The sequence below is a fragment of the Centroberyx gerrardi genome, chromosome 15, assembly GCF_048128805.1.
Source record: "Centroberyx gerrardi isolate f3 chromosome 15, fCenGer3.hap1.cur.20231027, whole genome shotgun sequence".
NCBI lineage: Eukaryota > Metazoa > Chordata > Actinopteri > Beryciformes > Berycidae > Centroberyx > Centroberyx gerrardi.
The window spans coordinates 2,347,253-2,368,915 of NC_136011.1; the positions used below are offsets into that span (position 1 = coordinate 2,347,253).

The following is a 21,663-nucleotide window of genomic DNA, read 5'->3' on the forward strand; positions in this document are numbered from 1 at the left end:
CCTTTAATGATTGTTTAATCATTTGCAAATTATTTTGTTCTTGCAGATTTCTGTAAATAGGGCACAGCTGAAAAAGAGAGCTGGAAGGAGAAATTAGTGATCGACTGACTGAATGAATGAATCAATACATGATCACAATCATGAATACAATCAATGTTTTTTTTTCCATGAAATCACTCTTGGGCATCATTGCTGAAGTTACATTATACCATTTCGGTGCCATTTTGTAGCACTTCAAAAATACTATATAACTATGTGCTTTTAGTGCTTTTAGATTTTGTGCTTCATATACATGGAATGAGCTACAGCATATTTTAAAATTCGATTCTCTGATTCCCTTTGGCCATTTTAGAAACAAGATCTTAAGTCTTTCTAGAGCTGAATGTAATTGTTTTCAACCAGAGGTCTGTTTTTTTCTTTTGTTTCTTAATGCTTTTATTACATTGTATTGTCTTATTGCATTTTATTTGTACTGAATTTTATTGTTTTTATTGTTTTATTTTATTAATTTTTCAATTGTTAGTTTTATGAGTTGTTTTTTAGTTTTATGATTTTTTTATGTAATTCAGGTCTCTCTTGCAAATGAGATCTTGGTCTCAATGGGATTTTACCTGAATAAATAAAGGTTGAATGAATGAATGAATGAATGAATGAATGAATGAATGAATGAATATAACGATAGTTCCACACCATATGTGCCATAGTTGCACAATTGTTTGTTTTTTATGTAATTCAGGTCTCTCTTGCAAATAAGATCTTGGTCTCAGTGGGATTTTACCTGAATAAATAAAGGTTGAATGAATGAATGAATGAATATAACTATAGTTCCACACCATATGTGCCATAGTTACATGTTTGTTAATATAAACCACAATGCAAAAAATATGAAGGCAGTTCAACTTAAAAACATAAGTTTCCTTGCTGCCTTAAACTTGTGAGTTGACTGAAGTACTACTTAATAGTTCGGTCAAAGATCATTAGTTAGTTGTTCTAATGTAGAAGAGCTAACTGAGTGAACTTAAGACAATAAGTTCAATCAACAAATGTCTAGTCATGCTTATTCATGTTTCCAAGTTGAATGCATTAATTGATGAACTGAAATCCAGTGTTATTTATTTTTTCACAAGGTTTGCTAGGTTTAAATTTGAGTTCCTCTTGTATCACATGATTAATACACAGTCCAGCATATAGTATGCAGCTGCAATACACTTACTTGTAGTGGATTGTACTTGCCAGGTGCATCAGAGAGAAACTTACTTCATTGTGAATTCCCAGATACATAGATAAGATAGATAGTAGATTTTATCATGTTTTTTTTTTTTTTTAATCAGAAATTGACCTATGATTCACCAAACATACATACATAACAAGTCTCTATCCTGTAACTTCATTCAAACCAGAAGAAGGAAGAGTTTCTGGAGAGTTAAACCGAATGCAATGCATACTGGGAAGTCTGCTAATAAACTAACAGTGTTGAGTTTAGTGAATGCTTTATAAGATGTTCTTTCAACTCATAATTTTAAGTCACAAGATGTGAACTCATGATTTTAAGTCATGAAGCTCATAACTAGCATTTTTAAGTTGAAATTGACAATCTACGTATATACATTGTATTAATAAATAAAGATGAGTTGATTTCACTAAATTGCACTATGAGTTTTTACAGTGCAAGTACAGTTAGAAGGCACTTAATTACAAGAATAATATCAGGCTGGCCCCATTCAAACATCTGAAGCAGGTCAATACAATTCGACTGTTGTTGAGTTTTACAAAGGAAGCCTTTTAAAAGAAAACTCCAGCTTCACAATCATTAGTGAGCATCAAGGCATGTGGAACAATGAAGGTCTAATGGTGGCGAGGGCGACAGGATGATTAAAACAGAGAGAGGAATAAGGCACAGTAATTATGCAGCCTCGTTAAAAGAGGGTCTGTCATCAGCTAGACGCATAACATTTCTGCGGGCTTTTTAATATGGTGTCACCTTTCCCGGACAGCAGGATATGACAAGGAAACACACACACACACACACACACACACACACACACACACACCAAGAGAGGTCTGGGGGTTTGGATATCCGCCTAGCAAAAAGCACCAAAATATCTCTTGCGGTTTGCTGATTGGTCCAAGTAGGTTTTAGTGGGTCATGGCACAGCACAGTTCTCCTCCTGTTTTCTTGACACTCCTTGTTGATCTCTCTCTCCCCCTCTTTCTCTCTCTCTCTCTCTCTCTCTCTCTATCACCCACTAGCACCACCACTCACAAAGCTCCCCTATATTTCTTGCCGAGGGCACCAAAATAAAAACCAGTGGGTGTCAGCAGTAACTCCAATCTGTTACTCCCATGGGTCTGTGGAATGACCACAACAACAACATCTAAAAAAAGTATACAGAGATCCAAATCTATTCAGGGCTCAAGATAGGAAACAAACAAGGCAGTTCTCAGGATTTGAACTGGGCTGATGTACACCTCATTTGACTATTTATGTCCACATACAGCAGGCTGCAATAGCCTTTAAAGTGGTAATCCTTGAGATCCTCATTTTTAAAAATTGTATATTCTCTATCTTTGGTGCTCAGCGCTCACTGCTGTGGTGTTTCAGCACTGCACTACCCAGAGATCACCTGTCAATCAAACAGTGTGTCCAGTACTGTTACGTCATTTTCCTTGGACTTTCTGTTGCTGCAGTTTGAGTTTCTGTAGGTGGCGCTTTTTTCTTTGTCTGTTCAGCCATGGTGGCTATCACTGCTCATGCTAACTAACCAGTTCTTCTTCTATTTATTCCAAACAAACCAGACATGTAAATTGCATCACTTATGTGCCCCAGAGGATTTTTCCCAGGAAAGACCTACCAAACAGAGTGTTTAGAACAGCAAAAGCTTTCATGAACTGGTTATAGGTTGAATCACTATTGTGATTCAGTGCACATTTATTTTATGATAATGTAGCAGATTATTACTTAAAAGGAGAAATACCACCTAAAAAACTACAGCTATTGGTGATGTACTTTGAATTTTTGGGCCCATTTTGTTGTTGTGTATTTTTCTTGGCCAAACGTAGACAACTTAACATTATGTTGAGATATTTCCAGCAGTTACAATGGAGTTTGATAGCAGACAAGCTATCTAAAACGTCAGGTTTTGGTGTCAGTCCCTCAGAATCAAAGAGCGAGGGCTTCTTTCTAGAGCCGCCATTTTGCACCAAGAGACGTTCAACAATCATACAGGGAGAAATCCCCTAGCAGCCATCTAATACACCCTAGCAACTACCTTGTACACCCTAGCAGCCACCTAGAAACACCATAGCAACCACCTAGTACACCCTAGCAATCATTTAAATGTCAGGTTTTCTAACATTTAAATGTGTAAGCTGCTTACAGTTGGCTCACACATTTTCACCCGGAAATGTATTTTCTAGTACTTTATATGGTATTATACTAAACACATACAAAATAATCAAGATAGCAAGTGAGGTGTGCTGCACCATATGCCAAAACATAGCATCCCTCTACAAAATCAGGACCATCCGCAAGACCAAACAAATCATACAGGACCTCACTCACCCACTAAACAACTAGTACACACTGTTACCCTCTAGCTGAAGGTTCAAAAGTCTCCTTTGTAAAACAAACCGGGCATGCAAATCGTTTATCCCAACCAGCATCAACTTTCTTAACAAGGACTCATAATTACTTTACATGTCATGTCTTGCATGTCCATGTCCTGATCTTTTGTACCATGTTGTATACGTATGTGCATGCCAATGTCTACTACTCTTGCAAAACACATTTCCCTGTGGGATAATATTCTATTCTATTCTATTCTATTCTACTGATTCACATTGGATCGTGCAAGTTCCCACAAGATTAGAGGGCCTGACGTCACTGACTGTAAAAGTCCTACAGTGTATGGTCAGTATAACTGTGTTATCTAAGAGTGGAGTTTTCCTTTAAAAGGTACCATATCATTGCTATATATATATCAGAGCTGGAAATATTCCCACAGCAGAAGAGAGACAGAAACTTCTAAGGACAAAACCAGGAGGTCGGAGGTCAGAGAAAGTGGAGAAAGCACCATGCTCCTATTTCAGTGTAAATTCCTCTTACATTACTATTTTTGCCACTGACCTGTCAGGAACTCATATGCAGCCTTCAACACAAACCAAGGACACGTTAATGGCTGAGTGACACAGATAACAACGTGGGTATTTATGAACCCAGCGTCTGTCCAACCATCCCACATGGCACGCTTCATTCATGCTTTTTAAGTGACCAGCGTGTGTGTGTGTGTGTGTGTGTGTGTGTGTGTGTGTGTGTGTAGAGGAGGTCAGGTATGCACCAAGGACAGTTCTATTATGAACCTGTCAGCTGTGCATTCACCTGTTCAGTAAAGTCTCTTATCAAATCTCAAAATAGAATAGAATAGATTATGAGAAGACAAGAGAAGAGAAGAGAAGAGAAGAGAAGAGAAGAGAAATTAAAGAAAATACATTAAAAAAAAAAAATTAAAAGAGAACAAAAAAATAAATGAAGAGAAAAGAAATTAAAATGAAAGAAAAATGAAATTAAAAGAAATGAAATGAAATTAAAAGAAATGAAAAAAGAAAAGAAAAGAGAGCATGGGTGTTGTCGTCTTACCAGCTGACTGGGTGGGAGCGATGTCCTGGCCTGCATTGGATGGGAGGATCTCCACCGGGTCAGGAGGAGAGCTCCTCTCAACAACCTCTAACAAATCAAAAAACAGAAAGAAAAAAGAGTAGAAGAGATGAATGTAATCAAATATGTTCTTTCTTGATTAAACACATTTTCTGAGAGTTAACAAACATGGTATTTTGATGATTCAACAGACTTAGGAAACACAAACCAAAACTATGACAAATATTTTCCTCATCACATTGTCGTTGAAAAATTCAACAAATACAGTTAAAAATAATAATGAATGAAGTAATGAATGAGCCCAAATAAAAAACGAACAATATAGAGATAAAGAATAACATATACATGTCATGGGATATGTGACGTCGTACCCCATGAATGATGCAGCCCCCCTCCATATTTCACAAGGTGAAATATGTCACCTTGTTTTGACCTGTAATTTTAGCATCCCCCTTGCTCCAATCAGTGAAATTTTGAAAATGCTGGAACGTAGTGGAGAGATGCATCATTCCCCCCAATCCTGAGTTTGAGTCTGATATCGCATATTCCCCCCTTTCATCGCGGGAGACAAATTGTGTGCAGTCCCACATTCATGCAATCGTGGCGGTGACATAAACACCTAATTATCTATCAGTATCATTATATTTGATGTGATCACAGCTCTCTGGTTTCCTAGTTGATCAGCTGCCTTCATCTCTTCTATGGAGAATATAGTTATGGTCGGCTACTTGGCTAGCTAGTTAACATTAGCAACTGAACTGTTAGCAAACATAGCTTACAGCATATCACATACATATATAGAACAATGCGATTCATTATAGTAGGTGTTGTCTTATGATCATAAAAGATTTAGCGGTAACACTTTAGATTAGGGAACATAAATTAACTATTACTATGGGTTTTCCGTCAATAGTTTCATAATTTCTCTCAATACTTCATAATTCATGTGCAACAACTTCCTTACTGACTGCTATAAACACGAATTAGGAAGGGAAAACCCATAGTTAATTGGCTATACTTGTAGAATACAATAGTGCAGAAAAAGGTTTGTAATGACTAATAATGAATCAATACACTACTAATACGCATGTTAATAAGAAACTTATTAATAGTTAATATGTGTTCCCTAATCTAAAGTGTTACCGATTTAGCTACATATACAGTATATCACTTATGTCGCAGGTATTGTATCCATGCAAATTAATAGATGAAGAACCCAGAAGTACGTTCTCACATCGTTGTTGAAACTCATTTGCATACACAGAAGATTATGGGGTAACACTTTACATTAAGTGTTCATTAACTAATGTTAACTAATGCATTTATTAACATGAATTAAACATGAATAACAACATTAAAAGAGATTAGTTCATGTTAAGTGCACATGAACAACTGCATTAATTAATGTTGTTAATAATGTTAACTAATGTTTACTAACATGAATTAAGCATGAACAGTGACATTAACAAAGATGAGTTCATATTAAATACACCATTAACATCTACATTAAGTAATGTTGTTATACATGTTTGATAATGCCAATGCATTGTCTAAATTGAAACCCTAACTCTTTTACTTAAACATATCCTGGCATTAACTAAAGTGATTAAGTCACAACAAGCATTACCTAACATGAATAGTGTGTTATTCATGTTTTTGGTGTACCTGTTGTTACTTAATCACTTTAGCTAATGTATAACATGTATATGTACAAACATGTACAACAACATTACTTAATGCAGTTGTTTATTGTGCATTTAATATGAACTCATCTTTGTTAATGTCAATGTTCATACTTAATTAATGTTAGCAAACAATTAGTTAACATTAACAAACATGTATAACAATAATGAATGCCGTTGTTCATGTGTATTTAACATTAACTAATCTTTTAATGTTCTTATTCATGTTTAATTCATGTTAATAAATGCATTAGTTAACATTAGTTAATGAACACTTTAATTTAAAGTGTTACCGATTATGTGAGATTAAAATCACAGCTAAGGTGTGAAGATATATAGCTTAAGTTAAATTTTCATCACAATATAACTTATATTTTGTTTTATTAATTATATATCACTTGATAAAGAACAGAGTTGAGTTGTACAAAATGATTTTCACCAAACCGTGATGAAGTTTCACAGTGCTCAGCTACAGAGGAGTAAAGTGTCTAATTTCCAGTTGCCCTTGAAGACCAAAAAAAAGAAGAGATAAAATACTAATAACGCCACACCTGGGAAGGCTGCCTCCATCCTGACAGTGGACACACCAGGAGAGAGCTGGGGCAGGATAGGTTCAACTACTGGCCTATCACTAACCACAGGAACTACCAGCTCCTTCAACGACAAGACAGACAATATTGCCAAAGGGTCAAGGTCATTAATGCACCATATGCGTATCCGTAAGTCTAGCTGTAATCCTTTCAGCTTTGCAATGCAGCACACTGCTACTGCCATGCGATATAGGCGGTGTAACAGGAAGCAAATTAGCATTCGGCTTGCGTGGCAAACGACTGCAGAATAAGAACAGAGCAAGAATGGACGGCTTGGAGAGCAAGACGCAAAGCAAAAACAGGGCTACCACTTTTACACAGACTTGAAATATCTTTTTGAAGTTTGTTTTGGATATCATCCAGGATTATTGTCTGAGGTGAATTAAACTCAGATCCTGGCCAGACATTTAAAAGGCTCCGAGCAGATGTACTACACACACAGACATTTTGCGAAATCAGTGTCTGTCTCGTTTTTGGTACTTTTCATACATCTACATATTGAAGAAGAGGCTGCGTAAAAAGCACAAAGAGCGACGACTCAGCAGCGATCATTGACAAAACGTTAAGATATTCTTCAGTGACTCAGTGCTCGCAGTGTTGAGCAGCTCAAAGACATGCAGCAACGTTGCTGACTTCATGCAGAGGTGATGCTGTGATGACTCCTGAAGGCCTTGGAGGCAAAAAGGAGTGTCTCTATGCATGCAAACTGCTTTTACATTTCAACTTTTGAAAAGTGCCCAACCTACCTGATCTGGTGCAGTTGTCGCTACTGACCATAAAACAAAAATGAAACAAAATGTAAAGAGAGGTTTGCAATAGAACCAAATAAAAAAAAAAACAACCCAAAAAACATTGCTTGGATGTATTGATCTTGGGTAAAACATGTCATTTAGTTGGGACAGGACACACTTTCGGCTGATAAGATGGCTAGTGTTTTTTTACACAAAAATCTTGCCTAGTGCAGCTTTGACTTTACCAATTAAAATATTATTCAGGATGTCGATGAAATTCAAAGACCTGACCATTTTCAATTCTGGAGTCATTTTAGCTATCTGTCTTTTCCATAACTACTGGATTAATGTTAATCAGCAAATAAGGACCTTCCTTATAATGCCAGGTCATAATTCAGAGGGCTTCAAGTTTTCACGTTATCCCCTTGCAAAGGTCATAAAAACCAACTCAGATCACATTGTTAGGTCTGAGACACAACATATCTGAGGATATAAAAAAAAACCTCCCTCTCATCCTCATACCCAGCAAGGTTCTGAGCGCTGCTGTGCCAAGATGCCAAGGTGTAAGGCTGCCAGGCGCCACATTAGCCTCTGGTGGTATCCAAACACTAATCTACACAGGTTTGGGCAGTGGATTTCTGTCAGATTGTTTTTCGAAGCCTGTCCTCTGCGCCTGGGATCCTCGGCACTCCTCTGCTCCAGAGAAGCTTAGCAGTAATTTGGACTCTGTCTGGCTTTGGCTCGGATGCTGCCAAGTTTCTCTTTCCCTTGCCGGCTGCCAAGCATGTCCTGAATAATAACAGGAGAGGGTGAAGCTCCTTCCCCTCTCTCCATCTCCTAGATCCGCATCCAGGTTTCTCTCTCTCTCTCTCTCTTTTTTTTTTTTTGAAGGGGTTTGGGGTGGGGTGGGTGTGGGGGGAAGGCGAGGCGAGCCAAAGCACTTTAATCCTTGTCCTCTACAAACAGATGTCACGAAAGAGAAGGATTTTTTCTTTTTTTTTGAAAGATCTGGGTTCCTAATCACATGCAAGAAGGATCATAAATAAAGGTGTCTGGTGTCACTTGAGTGCTGTTATTTGTTAAATGGAGATTGCTGTTCCTCCCATAACATAGACATTTTTTGTGGCCCACTGGCACAGTGTTGTTGATAAATCAACATCAATGAGACCGCACAAAAAACATAAGACGGTGGGCATAATTTGTTACACTGTTTGATGCCAGTTACTTTTTCATCAGTCATGCACAATAGCGTTTGAATGAAGTTTCTGTCTCCAACTGCCTTAATGGCAATCCTTCAAAAATGGCATTGCGTTCAGTCACAAGAGAGTGCCAAGTAAAATACACCTGAAGTTTATTAATGTCTTTTACTATCTTGGAAATCTTTGGCCTAACCGTTGTAGGGTTAATTCTGTAGATACGAATCAGAGGCTGTAATTTTGCACTCGGGGCAAGTTGAAGGGTGGTTGAAAGGTAATGGCGACACCATTTATGAGCATAAACTAAATGTCATTTGTTGTGTTATGGTGATATAAGGTCAAATCTGGGAAGAAAAAGAAAAATTATCATGTCCCCGTCCTCCTGAGGACCGCAATAGAATTAAGTCTATGGCTTCTTTACGTGGACCGAGTTTTTATGTAGTTGTAGGCCCTTATTGAGCTGCCATGTCTGAAGTATCTGTGGTAGTAACCTTTATAGACCAGCTGACGCTCCTGCTGACACTAGTTTTCACTGCAGTTACACTGGAAGATTGCTTTGCTTGTGGAACCGTTAGCTAACTAGCTAGTATAAGATTAATTTCTAGTTCCATGATTTCCTGATAAGGTAAGTCATTTAACAACATTACATTGTTTGATTTAGGTTTTGCATATTGTTTGCTGGACTCCATTGTAAGAGGGCTTAAACCTTTGTTGATGATGTAATATTAGCATAGCAGGTCTTGCTAAGGCCTGCTATGCTAATGTTGCATGTATGCCTATGTTAGCAGTAGCCTAACAGTCTTGTTAACGTTGTAGTAGTTGGTGGTGATTGGGGATTTGATTTTATTACATTAATTGCCAAGACGCTCACAGCTGGCAAGCATGTAACTGGCGCTAATCTAGTTTCCACCTGTTCATTACAAAAATCAAGCCTCTCCACTGAAACTGATATAAAAGAAATTCTTAGAAGCTGTGTGATAGCACCTCTAGATGACATGGCACATCCTGCCTCTTCAATAGAAACACTGTAGTATACAAGTTCAAGCCAAATAAACAGTATGTTCTCAGAGATGTTGAGGCAATGGTGTGCCATAATATTGGAGCATGACACTAGCCTTGCTAAGTTCATGCTAGCAGTAACGTTAGACGTTAAGTTACTAGCGAGCTATTATTGGAGGGCCCCCTCGAACACAAGATGCTTCATCTCAAGTGGCTTATCCTGCTACTGAAATAAATAAACTTCAATTTGGTTTTATTACATTGTTCGCCAAGACGCTCGCAGCAGGCAAGCATCTAGCTAGTGCTAAGCTAGTTTTCACTTGTTACACGTCAAACTTAACTAAACTAAGTTAAACACCTGCTGGTATTATTACATGATATAAACTCACCTGGTACAACCCCCTCTGGTTTCCCAAAAGCCTCCACTGGTTTCTCTGATGGCAGGGGTTCTGGGGTTGGCAGGGCCACGGGCTCCTGGTAGGTGATGACTGGCTTATTGACAGGCGGCTTTGGCAGAACAGTGTAGCCCATCCCACCAGGACATATCTCTTTGAACTTAGCTACATGATAAAAGAAAATATATATACTATGTGAATAGAAGTGCAGAACATGATGAAAAAAAGACATTCTTTTCAATTTCACATAAATTGTTCTGCTGATGTTGTTAATTATATACAGTATCTGTTGATGGTATAATTTCCAACTTGAGGGGCTTACCCAAGGCGCATGCTAGCTGTTCAAGATGAAATCATTAACAGTCTACTGTACTGCATTACATTAGCTTACACATTACATTGACTTTTGGTGTGACAGCTTCTCTGAGGTTACACAGAGTCTAGAGAACTTCCTTTGGTTGGACAAGGTTTTTAGAAGTACTAATTTGAAACAGTACTTAAATGAATAGTTCACTCAAAAATGAAAATTCTGTCATTATCTACTCACCCTCATGCCAGTTGAGGGGTGAAGTTTCTTTGTCCACATAACACACAGAGAGGTTGCCAGTTTGTGTGACGCAGTTTTTTGTAAGGTAGACGTATGCGTGAGTGTAAGCTCAAGTGGGGAAGATTCACGTGAACGCGCAAGGTCTGGGTGCGTGCAAGCGTGAACATTTTAGAAAACAACGGCTGTAATGAAGATTTGCACTAAATAATGGTGTAAATACAGGTCTCTTCCACTCACTGTGCAATCGTTCGTCTTCAGAAGACTTGGATTATGCTGCACGAGCTGTATGGACTCATTTATGGTCATTTTTTGCCCTTTTGGAACTCTAAAGAACCGGTCCCCATTGACTTCAGTTGTTTCGGAGAAAGGCTGCTACGGAGTTGTGCTGGCAACCTCCCTGTGTGTTATATGGACTAACAAACTTCACCTGTGTTTCAACTGGCATGAGGGTGAGTAGATAATGACAGAATTTTCATTTTTTAAGCATTCAAGTCGCCATCCCAGGCAAATTTCCAAGATTCGGATGCTGTAACAAAATCTCTTGTCAAATACTAGTACAGTATCTGGGATTCTTATTTGAATCTTATAACTTTGCGTGGGATGGCCAAATTGGCGCTAAATCTGTTCAGAATCATGTTATGCATTCACCTTAAACACCAATTTGAGTCTCAGCACTGTGTGCTTTGAAGCTTTTATCTCAATAGTAAGAGAAGATGAAACAGTTCATCTTGAATTTGCTGATAAAGGAACTGAGCTTAAGTCACACTCGGTTCCATCCTTGTAACTAACATTTTATAAAGGACCTGACAACATGTATGTGGGAATGGCTCAAATGCCAAGGGTCTCAATTAATTTTGCAAGGAAGGAAAACAAAGCTCCATCTTTTCCGCCTCTCTATTTTCATATCAGCACATTTCAGAAGAATACATTGTACTCTTATCTAAACAAGTCTGTCAATTTTCACCTACAAAACATTTCCCACAAATCAAGACATTTTTGACATCTGACGAGAGAAAAACTAATAAGAATTACAAAAACAGTAGATAGTAAACACATCACAAAGATCAATCAATAATCAAACGCCAAACCACAAAACAATGCATTCCCATGGAGAGAAGATGGAAAAAGAACTTGTGCTGCCCTTCATACCAAAGTTAGTCATGAAATTGTTCCACTAATTCAAGCTGGCTGGTTTGCCACCACATTACAGTCCACATGTCTCTTATTTACTTTTATAACTCCTTAATCTTGCCTATAGACCCGTTCTTGGAAAAGGGAGAAAATGGGTTCATTCCAAGCCAAGCATCCTCCCCTGCACTGCCTACTGCACCACCCTAGGGAACCCAAAAATAACTGGCAACCCCACAATATTCTAGACAGGTGTTGTTAATCAAGTTGACATTTTCCTTTGCAATTAATTATCTCCTGACTGTATCCAGTCTTCATAACCATCTACTGTAGGCTACTGTACCGTGCTGGCAACTGTCAGAGAACTGGCAAACCAGGGGATCTGGCAATCTGAAGAATCTAAAAACCAATGATTCTAATTGAAATCAGGCCAAGGCATCCAGGAACGTGTCAGGAGTGCAGACAACTCAGGCACAGACAGAGACTAGGCTTATGCTTGTTCCAGGACTAAATTCCCTTGCGTAATGGAATGTTTGGCTTGGCTTGATCAACACACAAAAATATTTTTCTGTGTAACTGTAAGTGTGAAGAAGCAGCAAACACCCCTTTGTTTGCTCTGCGTGGAGGACATGGTATGCAGTTACCTCAATCTAATAAAAGAAAAAATATATTTCTAAAGGATGCAACGTTCCCAGTAAGGCTTTGATCAGATACTAGGAGCTTTTTTCTCCTGCTGAAAAGCAAAGCTCAGCTGTGAGCGTTGCTCGTATCAGAGAGAGCAAGGGTCAAAGGGCGCAAGGAGCGTTACATCGTTCTGGTTGCTATGCAACACAAAGCTTTTCAACATCTTGCAAGCTATCTAATTAGTGTCAGCTAACTAACCTGAAGTAAGAGGATAGGAGCCCAATCAGAAATGGAGGAAGTAGCTAAAGTTAACGTTACTCACTTACTGTAAGAGGCTGCTTGTTTCCCTCCAGGCACTGCTAATTTTTTCTCTGTCTACTATTGATGTTGATGTAATGCGCAACGCAGCTAACGTTGAGACATGTTCAACTTGGAGCGCCCAGGGCAGCGCCACAAAACGCACTGTGTACAAAACATGAGGTGCATAGTTTGGAGACGCGTGCCTGCCACAACCAAACCACTGAAAAAAAAGGCACAGGCTCATTCAAAATGCGTCCAGAATGTGTCAATCAAATTGTACTGACATAACATGGCATGTGGCAGTGAAATGAAGATATCAAAGGGGAGTGTAGCAAAGTGGGTGTGGTGATAGCTAGTGTAAAAGGCATCTATAACAAATCTAAAAGCAACTACTTAGCAAAGCTGTGAAACTCATGCAGACAGGAAGTGTGTATTGGGGGACAGAGGAATAGGACACACCAAGGATCTTTTGTATCCCAGACGTCATTTTCTGTGTTTCATCCAGCTGCAGAGTAGTGGCAGGTGAAGGTAAAAGGCTGCTTTTTGGGGCACTCTACCTGTTGTAATCAATACTGATTGGGGACCTCAAATGTAAGTAAAACAATGTTCTAACTCCTGTTCGTCTCCCTTGTTAAATGTGAACAAATTGACCATTGTTGAGCTGGTTTTCTGCTTACATGATGCTAAATTTTGTCTTAATTGGAATTCTATTGATTATACCAGTTGTTAATTTCAAAGTTCAAAAGGATCCAAATAAATAACAGCTCTGATGCCTGAAAGACAACCCTCTCTATATTTCTTATAGCAATGCTTTTCCATAATTCTTAAAGACAATCCTTTCTATACTTCCATAGAGATCCACTTCTACAACTCTTATACAGAGGTCTTTCATTAGTTTTTATAGCCCCAGTACGTTCTGTTCTCTTGTATGGAGAGAGAATCATGCCAAAATCCATTCAAAAATCTGTCAATTTAATGTGGTCTTGCTTATCAGCAAATGTACCTGTACATACCTAGAATAACATTACTTTTACCTTTTACGAATCATTAGGAGCCACTCCTCAATAAATCAGATAAATACACCAAGCAGCACTTATTCTAATACAATTTCATTGTTTATAACTGGTTCACCTGTTACAAAATACACTGTGGAGGGCGGTAGCGAGTAATGTGAACCAATTCTAAAAGTTGAGATTTTATAGACATAAAGTGCTGCTCGGTGGATCATTTCAGCAGAAGACCCTAATGATCCGTAAAATGTCTTAAGCCATGTTCTACGAGGTATTTGCCGATTTGCAAGGCCACACTGAACTGCCAGATTGTTGAATGGAGTTTGGCATGACGTTCTCTCCATACTAGAGAGAACAGAAGGCCGGGACTTCAGCTCCCATAGAGAGCTCTGACAGGGCTGAGATCTGACATGGCTCGGGGCCTTACCTGTTCCTGGGAGGGGGCATTTGTCGCAGCGAGGCCCCCAGGCTTTGCCCACGCTGCAGCAGCAGAGCTGTTTGCTCAACTGAGCAGACACCGGGTGTAAGCACTGCCTCCCCGAGCTGACCAAACGGAAGCAAGCCCCTTTCTCCTCTTGGACGGCAGGCGTGTTGGCTGAAGAGGAGCGCAGGAGGAGGACGAAGAGGAGGAGGGCGGAGGGCGGAGGGCGGAGGGGGAGGGAGGCGTAGGAGGAGGTGCGCCAGAGTGTAGAAGACACATACATTGGGGAAAGAGAGAAAAAGAGAGGGAGGAGAAATAAAGAGGTCCCCTTCACCGAAGCAACCCTCCCTTCCCATCTGTACAAAAACCCGGCCCCCCCCAACACAGTTCTAACACATTTCTACAACAACATTTAAAGTGCAAAGAGAAAAATATATGAAATCTCACGGTGACAGTCGGACTACCACCGAGACATTTCATATTTTCATCTGGATTTTCTGAGCAACTACATTAAAACAGTGGAAGCTGAACACAAAACATACGCACACAGAGAAAAAGCACAGACAAAAAGTTCTTCTAGGGAAAAAACATGAAAATATCTAGGGTTCCATGCCAATGCCTCATGCACTATCAAATCAACTCAAACGCTGGCTCAAATGTAGGCATGCAGCAGAGCTTGGTTTAGTCAGTGTTTTCCAAGTGTTACATATCATGAGGGGGTGTACACCAGTTCTCAACATCCTCAAAACCAAATGGGAACTGGAAACTGCTCTATGGCAAAGCACCAGTGGAACACAGACAGAACACTGACCTCCAAGGGGAACGAAGAAGAATGCTATGACAGTCTAACTTTTCCTTTCTGTCAACTACGTTACCGAGAGGAAGTCATTTCTAGGACTAATTGTAGTAAAAAGTTATTGACGCTTGTTCTGAGGTTTTAATTCAGCTAAAATGTAGCCCCTTGGGCAGTTTTAGTGCTACAATTTTGTCAAAACAGATTGAAAGTATTCTCAAGTTTCCGTTCATTATGTTAAAGTGTGGCTACGTATGTGTGTGTGTGTGTGTGTGTGTGTGTGTGTGTGTGTGTTTGTGATACAAAGAGTGTATATGCATTTATGGGTATTAGGATTTTTTGGAGGACCATACCATTACCAAGATTTTTGGATTGATGTTGCCGATATTTTGCGCTGATATTCATATATTCATATCTTCAAATTAAGCAATTTTCAAGCCAAAAAAAAAAACAAGGAATCATTGTTTTCCTTCAAAATTTATTTTTTTGTCAGACTCTACGTCACATAGACAGAAAGAGCCTTATAACGGTAACAATTTACTTACCTCCACATCCAAATTCTTTAGAAAGAAAATGCAGCAATAACTTGGAATTTCATATATTGATGATACATATATATATATATATATATATATATCCGAAAAGTAAATTGACTATTTTGTCTGTGGAAGGAGATACATTTTCGTTCCATGGACATAACGCATTTCCAAGACCAACACGTTGTTGAATGACCAAACATGGCAGAACAGATGCCAGGGACGTTAATAGAAGCAAAATGTTTTAGCTGCGTCAACTCATGTTTGGTAAGTATTTCCAAGGTAGGGTCTTAAAGATGGAAGGAACAGTTTTGTAGAAGATTATTTGTTCAATTTGTATGGGGAAAAAACAACAACACTAAGATTTGGCACATGTGAGAAAAAATGCAGAAATGCCTTAATCCGGGGTAGTATTTCGTGAGCATGAACTGTAGGTTCTGCTCTAAATTGCCGTTCCTGTCCTTAATTTTTCACGTTGTTTTGTTTACTTCCGCAAAGTAGCAAGTAGCGCCAGCTCATATGACTCGTCCGTATGACTTGTTCACTTTCTGTTGGGGCAGAGGTGTTTGCGTGTAATGTCCAACCCGATGTGTAGGACTGGGTGGAGAAGCCTCTCAAACAGCATTTAGACCATGGGACACTAAAACTCTCCACTGGAACCCAAGAAAATAATACACACATTAATGCAAATGTGAGGAATCAGCTCAAAATGTTATATGAGAATCAATCCAGGTTAAGGTCTTCCCTTAGACAATCAGTGTAGTATTGATCAATTCTACAATAAATATGTAATCAATCAAACTGCATCATATCCATCATGCTGGAGATGGACGATTTTTAATAAAGCCAATATCAGCCCGATATATCAGTGCAACTCTAATGGGTACACAACTCACACATACAGGGGCGGCTGTGGCTCAGGAGGTAGAGCGGGTCGTCCACTAATCAGAAGGTCGGTGGTTCGATCCCCGGCTCCTCCAGTCCGCATGTCGAAGTGTCTTTGGGCAAGATACTGAACCCCAAATTGCTCCCGATGGTTGCCAGCACCCTGTGTGGTAGCTTGCCGCCATCGGTGTGTGAATGGGTGAATGTAGGCATTGTTGTAAAGTGCTTTGAGTGGTCGGTAGACTAGAAAAGCACTATATAAATGCAGTCCATTTACCATACATATATGCATGAGAAAGTATCAATACAGATACACACACACACAAGCTCTATGTAGTGGAAATTATATTATACCATTCTCTTTCTCTATGCATGAAGCACTGTCTTATTTCTATGTTGTCTGCTCTCAGTACATTTCCACTGGCTTCAGACAATGGCTACTGTGTGAAGATGACCCTGGGAACTCTAGCCCGTTTATCTTTGTTTTGCACAGATGTACCCTAATCGTAGAATGTTTCAAGTATAAGAATGTGCCGGACTTCTCATGACTCAGCTGTTTCTACTACATGATTATAAGAAGGGTGGACAAAGCTCATTGCTTCGCTCTTTGTCTCACACACTCGCTGGGTGAGCATTGCGCCTTGCTTGCAAGCAATAAAGATATCAGAAGGACAACTTCTCATCTCCAAGTCTCTTTATTACAGAAAACTCCCACCACACTCTAAACAGTGATAACCCTGTCACTCGATTTCTCAGTAACAATTGTGACGGCGCCACCAAGTCTCAAACCTCAAGGATCGGTTGGGAAAACCTCCTGTGCTAGCCAACACAGATACTCTCATCCACTGCTCTGGTTTCCTGCCAAAACCCCATTAGACCCTCCACCCCCCTACCTGCCTCACCACACCACCATCCCCTATCCTCCTATACCACCCACATACATGCCTTTCACAGACCCTCGCCAAAGTCCCTAATTAATACGTCCGAAGCCTTCCCACTGCGGCTGCTCCCAAAACTGTATCTAACGGGCCTGACAGTGTCAAACTTAGCTGAAATGGCTCGAATTTCTATTGGCACTATCAGCTCCCAAAAGGCATATCTGATTAAATAGGTCCACTAATGACTCAATAAGAGGTTTTTACCCCTATCAGAAGTTGGAGGACATCCAAGTACAGTGGGAGAGGGAGAGAAAGAGGGAAAAGATAGATAGGTAGAGATAGAAAAAGGGAGAGGGAGAGGGAGGGAAGGAACGAGAGTCCAATTGGATGACCCTGCTATGTCCACTTCTTCATTCCTAGACGGTGGTGGAATTTGATCCCACATCGCGTTACCCTATTTGGATCTGAATCGCACGTGGTATATGAATTTCAAACGCACATTACTTGTGTATTTTTAACCTTTTTAGTCTACGACTTTGTCTGAAAAGTTGAGTCTTGTGCCATCGGAATAGTTTCACAATTACTGTACGGATTCGTCCCAATGGTGAAATGGGGAGAAGGATTGAATGTGTTTTGACTCAGCACTACACATGGATTGCATTAATTTATTAGTCACCAGCATTAGCATCACCATGGCTATGTCTATCAACCATGGCTAATACCGATTTTGGGGTTATATCATTTCCAGGAAGCTACACAACCCAAGGAACTACCAAAGTTCAACATCACTTAAATGTTTTATTACTCAAGACTTACTTTTACTTACTTTACTTACTTATTACTTTTCAAAACAGCTAAGGCACATTTGGCATAATGCCTTACTTGAGAGAACAATACAAAAACAAGTGGAAAAATTTCAACATCACTGAACAAAACAAAATTATCTGAAAATAACCTGCTACAACAGTAGGATGAAGAGGAGGATATTCACATCAGTTTTGATATCTTAATTAGTTTATTGGCTAAAGGTTGTTGTACATGCATCTAAAAGTTAAACAAAGAGTGAGAATGTCCCATCTTGGCATCTTGAGTATCATGTAAGATCCGACTCTGTTTGTACCACTTTATTGGGTCGTTCAGGCGCACTCTACCTGTAATTACAATATTTCCGACGGCATTTGAATGCAGCATCTACTTGCTACTGCTGTGACTGTTGGCGGGGTGCAGAACAAGTGTGGAAAATCTTGGAGATAATGAGGTAAATATTGGACTTTTGGACCCACAGTGCAATCGTTTGGCTTCAGAACACTGACTATGCAACACAAGCAGTTGGAGTCATTTTATGGTCATTCTTTTGCTGTTTTTGGAACTCCAAGGTAACTGTGTTGCAATCTAGCAGTATATTATTTTGACATACAAACTTCACTGGTGTTTTCGACTGACATGAGGGTGAGTAGATAATTATTATGATAAAATAATAAAATAATGACGTGTCAAATTACAATTTGGAACCGAGACTAAATTGGAACCAGTTCTTGATACCCAAACCTAATGTTGTTCGTTGTCCAATTGTTGTTCCACACAATTTTGTGGGTATAAGGAGACGAATGTTGACATCTGATAGCCAAAAGTTACTCATGCTTTGAAAGACCGGAATAACAAAATCGAGGGCAAACCGCAGTCTGGACTGATGCTTGAATTCAGCTATTTCCATGTGTTCTTACCTGGTGTGAAGACCAGGGGTAGTAAATTACAGCTAACAGCACAGACAAGTCCATCATGATTAGCTCAAGTTACAGGGATAGGAATCGGCTTTGGCTCTTCCTGGCTGCCAAACTCTCTAATCTTGAGGAATGACACAACTTGGTCTCATAAAATTTCATGAAATAAGCGCTGAAATGCAGACTACGTATTGTGGACACAAATTACGTGAAGATTACGTTCCCCAACAAATTGGACATCTGTTCATCACATGTAAAGGTTAACTAACAGTTACATTTAGGCAAGAAAAACAACTTTGGTTAAGGTTAGGCAACAAAAAAAAAACAACTTTGGTTAAGGTTTGGGTTAAGGTTAACGTTAGGCAATTTAAAAAAGTTGGGTAAGGTTAGGGAAAGGCTTTGGTCATGGTTAAATAAGAAAAACTTAAAAATTAAAACTTCACTCACAGTAGAAATTCTCTTGCTATGAGTTGGGAATTGAACCTGGGTCGTTAGAGTTAAAGGCAAATGTTTACACCCATCCACCACACTATTTCAATGTCAGACTACTACCTGTTTCTAGTTGTGCCTTCTTCACGTTGGTGGGAAAATGTATTTCTCGCACCAAGTATTTGCATTTTAAGACATTATGCTCATTTCAAAACATTTCAGGAGATCAGGCTGGGATGACAGGTTGCCAAAACTCTGTCCAATTAACAAGCTACTTGTGACCTTTGCTGACAAGCCCTGCTTCACTTGTAATTGGGCAGTGTAAACTTAAAAGGACCAAATACAAAGGTGTGATCACACCCTTAGATACAAAGTATTGTCGTGGCACAGTGCTAGAGAAACTGGGGGTATATTCACACCAAGCATGTTTACAATGGTTTATTTGAACTCTGGATTGTGTCTTAAGCCCCTGACACACCAAACCGACAGTCGGCCGTCGGCCAATGTTGGGCCGTCGGTAAGTGTCGGTGTCCCTAGTTTTTGCGGTGTGTCCCGCACCGTCGGCACTAGTCGGACCCTGTTGGCGGCTTTTCGGCCGATTGAGCATGTTGAATCGGCGTCGGAGCCGTCGGTGAGAGAGATCACTCTGATTGGTAGTTTGTGTTTTGCCTCTGGATGATTGGACTGATAAATTCCTTCAACATGTGGAACTGAACAGGAAAGAGCCGAGCGAAATTTTTAAAATCGGAGGTTTCATTTATCTCCAGCTCTCGACACAGGTTGGGGAAAGCCCCTTGAGCCTGTCGCTGGAGTAACGTTATTCATGATTTCACCCATTTAGTGCGGTATTATTTATTTTTCGCCTCCGCCTCTTCCTTTCTTCTTCCACAACCAAAGACCAAGGGCTGACAACGCCAGTGCCATTTGCAACTTCTTATCAGACATATGGTTATTTCCCTTCACGCAGGCGCAGAACGTACGTGCTAGTTGGCCGTCGGCTGTAGTCTTTGCGGTGTGTTCAAGTGCTACTTTTTGGACCAACAAAGCAACAGTCGGCCTTCGTCGCCGCTGGTTCTTTGACGTCGGTTTGGTGTGTCAGGGCCTTTATAGTTAGGTTCGTTTGGCCAGGTGAGAACAATGCAATTTGAACTCTCTTCCAAAAGAACTGTGGTGTGGTCCATTAGGCGTGAGAACATAATCTGAACCACTTACAGGAAAGACCCCAAAACACAAGGGTTTATGAGTACTAAGAAACAGATGTTGACATCTGATAGGCAGCAGTTGCTCATGCTTGGAAAGCCTAGCATAACAAAATGTAGTGAGGGCAAACAGCAGTCTGGACTAATGCTCATATGTAGCTATTTCTTTGTGTGTTCATAACTGGTATGAACACCAGAGAAGGTCAATTGCAGCAAAGAACGCAGACAGGTCCATCATGCTTAGCTAAAGATACAGGGACTGGAATCGGACTTGTTGTGTGTGTGTGTGTGTGTGTGTGTGTGTGTGTGTGTGTGTGTGTGTGTGTGTGTGTTTGTGGGGAGGTTGGGAGGTCAATGGTGGCATCCACTGTCTCTGATGAATTTCTCGAGTCTCCCTTTTCCATGTAAGGACAAGCCGGCTGCCGGGCTCCTTGGATTAACTGGTGATGGTGATGAATGGCACTCGGCTTTGATTAGCCATAAGATAAATATGCCCCCCCCCCCCCCCCCCCCCCCCCCGACCCCCCCACCAATCACACACACACACACAAACTCATGGTTGTGACAAAACAGGGCAAGACATGAGGGGACATTGCCGATCAACGTTGCTAATCAATCACGCTCCACCCAAAAACCCACTTTGCTAGGATCTTAGTCACTCATCTAACACTTTCTTCCCTCATTTCCCTTCCTGCCTTCTTCCATTCCCCCCCCCTTTTCTTCCCCCTTTGTAGCTGAGAGAAATGAGATCTATTGGGTTTGGCAATATGTTGTGCCTTGTGCTCCATGCTTGAGGGAGGGAATCTGATTGATATGATAAACACCATGCTTTCATTCATGCACTTTCATTTGTTTCCCACATTCATATGCATATCATCAAACACACAGCTTTAGCAGCATTCCCAGCGATCCTTGCTATGCCTGTATTTTGGAGCAGGTGGAACT

The 21,663-nt window shown here is 40.0% G+C and overlaps 1 protein-coding gene across 2 annotated transcripts in view; it reads right to left on the bottom strand.

The window, feature by feature from the left end:
• ltbp1 (latent transforming growth factor beta binding protein 1) overlaps positions 1 to 21,663 on the bottom strand; it is a 153,107-nt gene that overhangs the window by 49,808 nt on the left and 81,636 nt on the right. Inside the window, exons 11-14 of one of the 2 annotated variants that reach the window (XM_078288598.1) lie at positions 10,242 to 10,412; positions 7,673 to 7,695; positions 6,888 to 6,990; positions 4,637 to 4,723 (exon numbers count right to left, since the gene is read on the bottom strand). In XM_078288598.1, coding sequence (XP_078144724.1) covers positions 4,637 to 4,723; positions 6,888 to 6,990; positions 7,673 to 7,695; positions 10,242 to 10,412 — 384 coding nt within the window. The remainder of the gene's footprint in view (positions 1 to 4,636; positions 4,724 to 6,887; positions 6,991 to 7,672; positions 7,696 to 10,241; positions 10,413 to 21,663) is intronic. The other variant, XM_078288599.1, reaches the window with a different exon arrangement.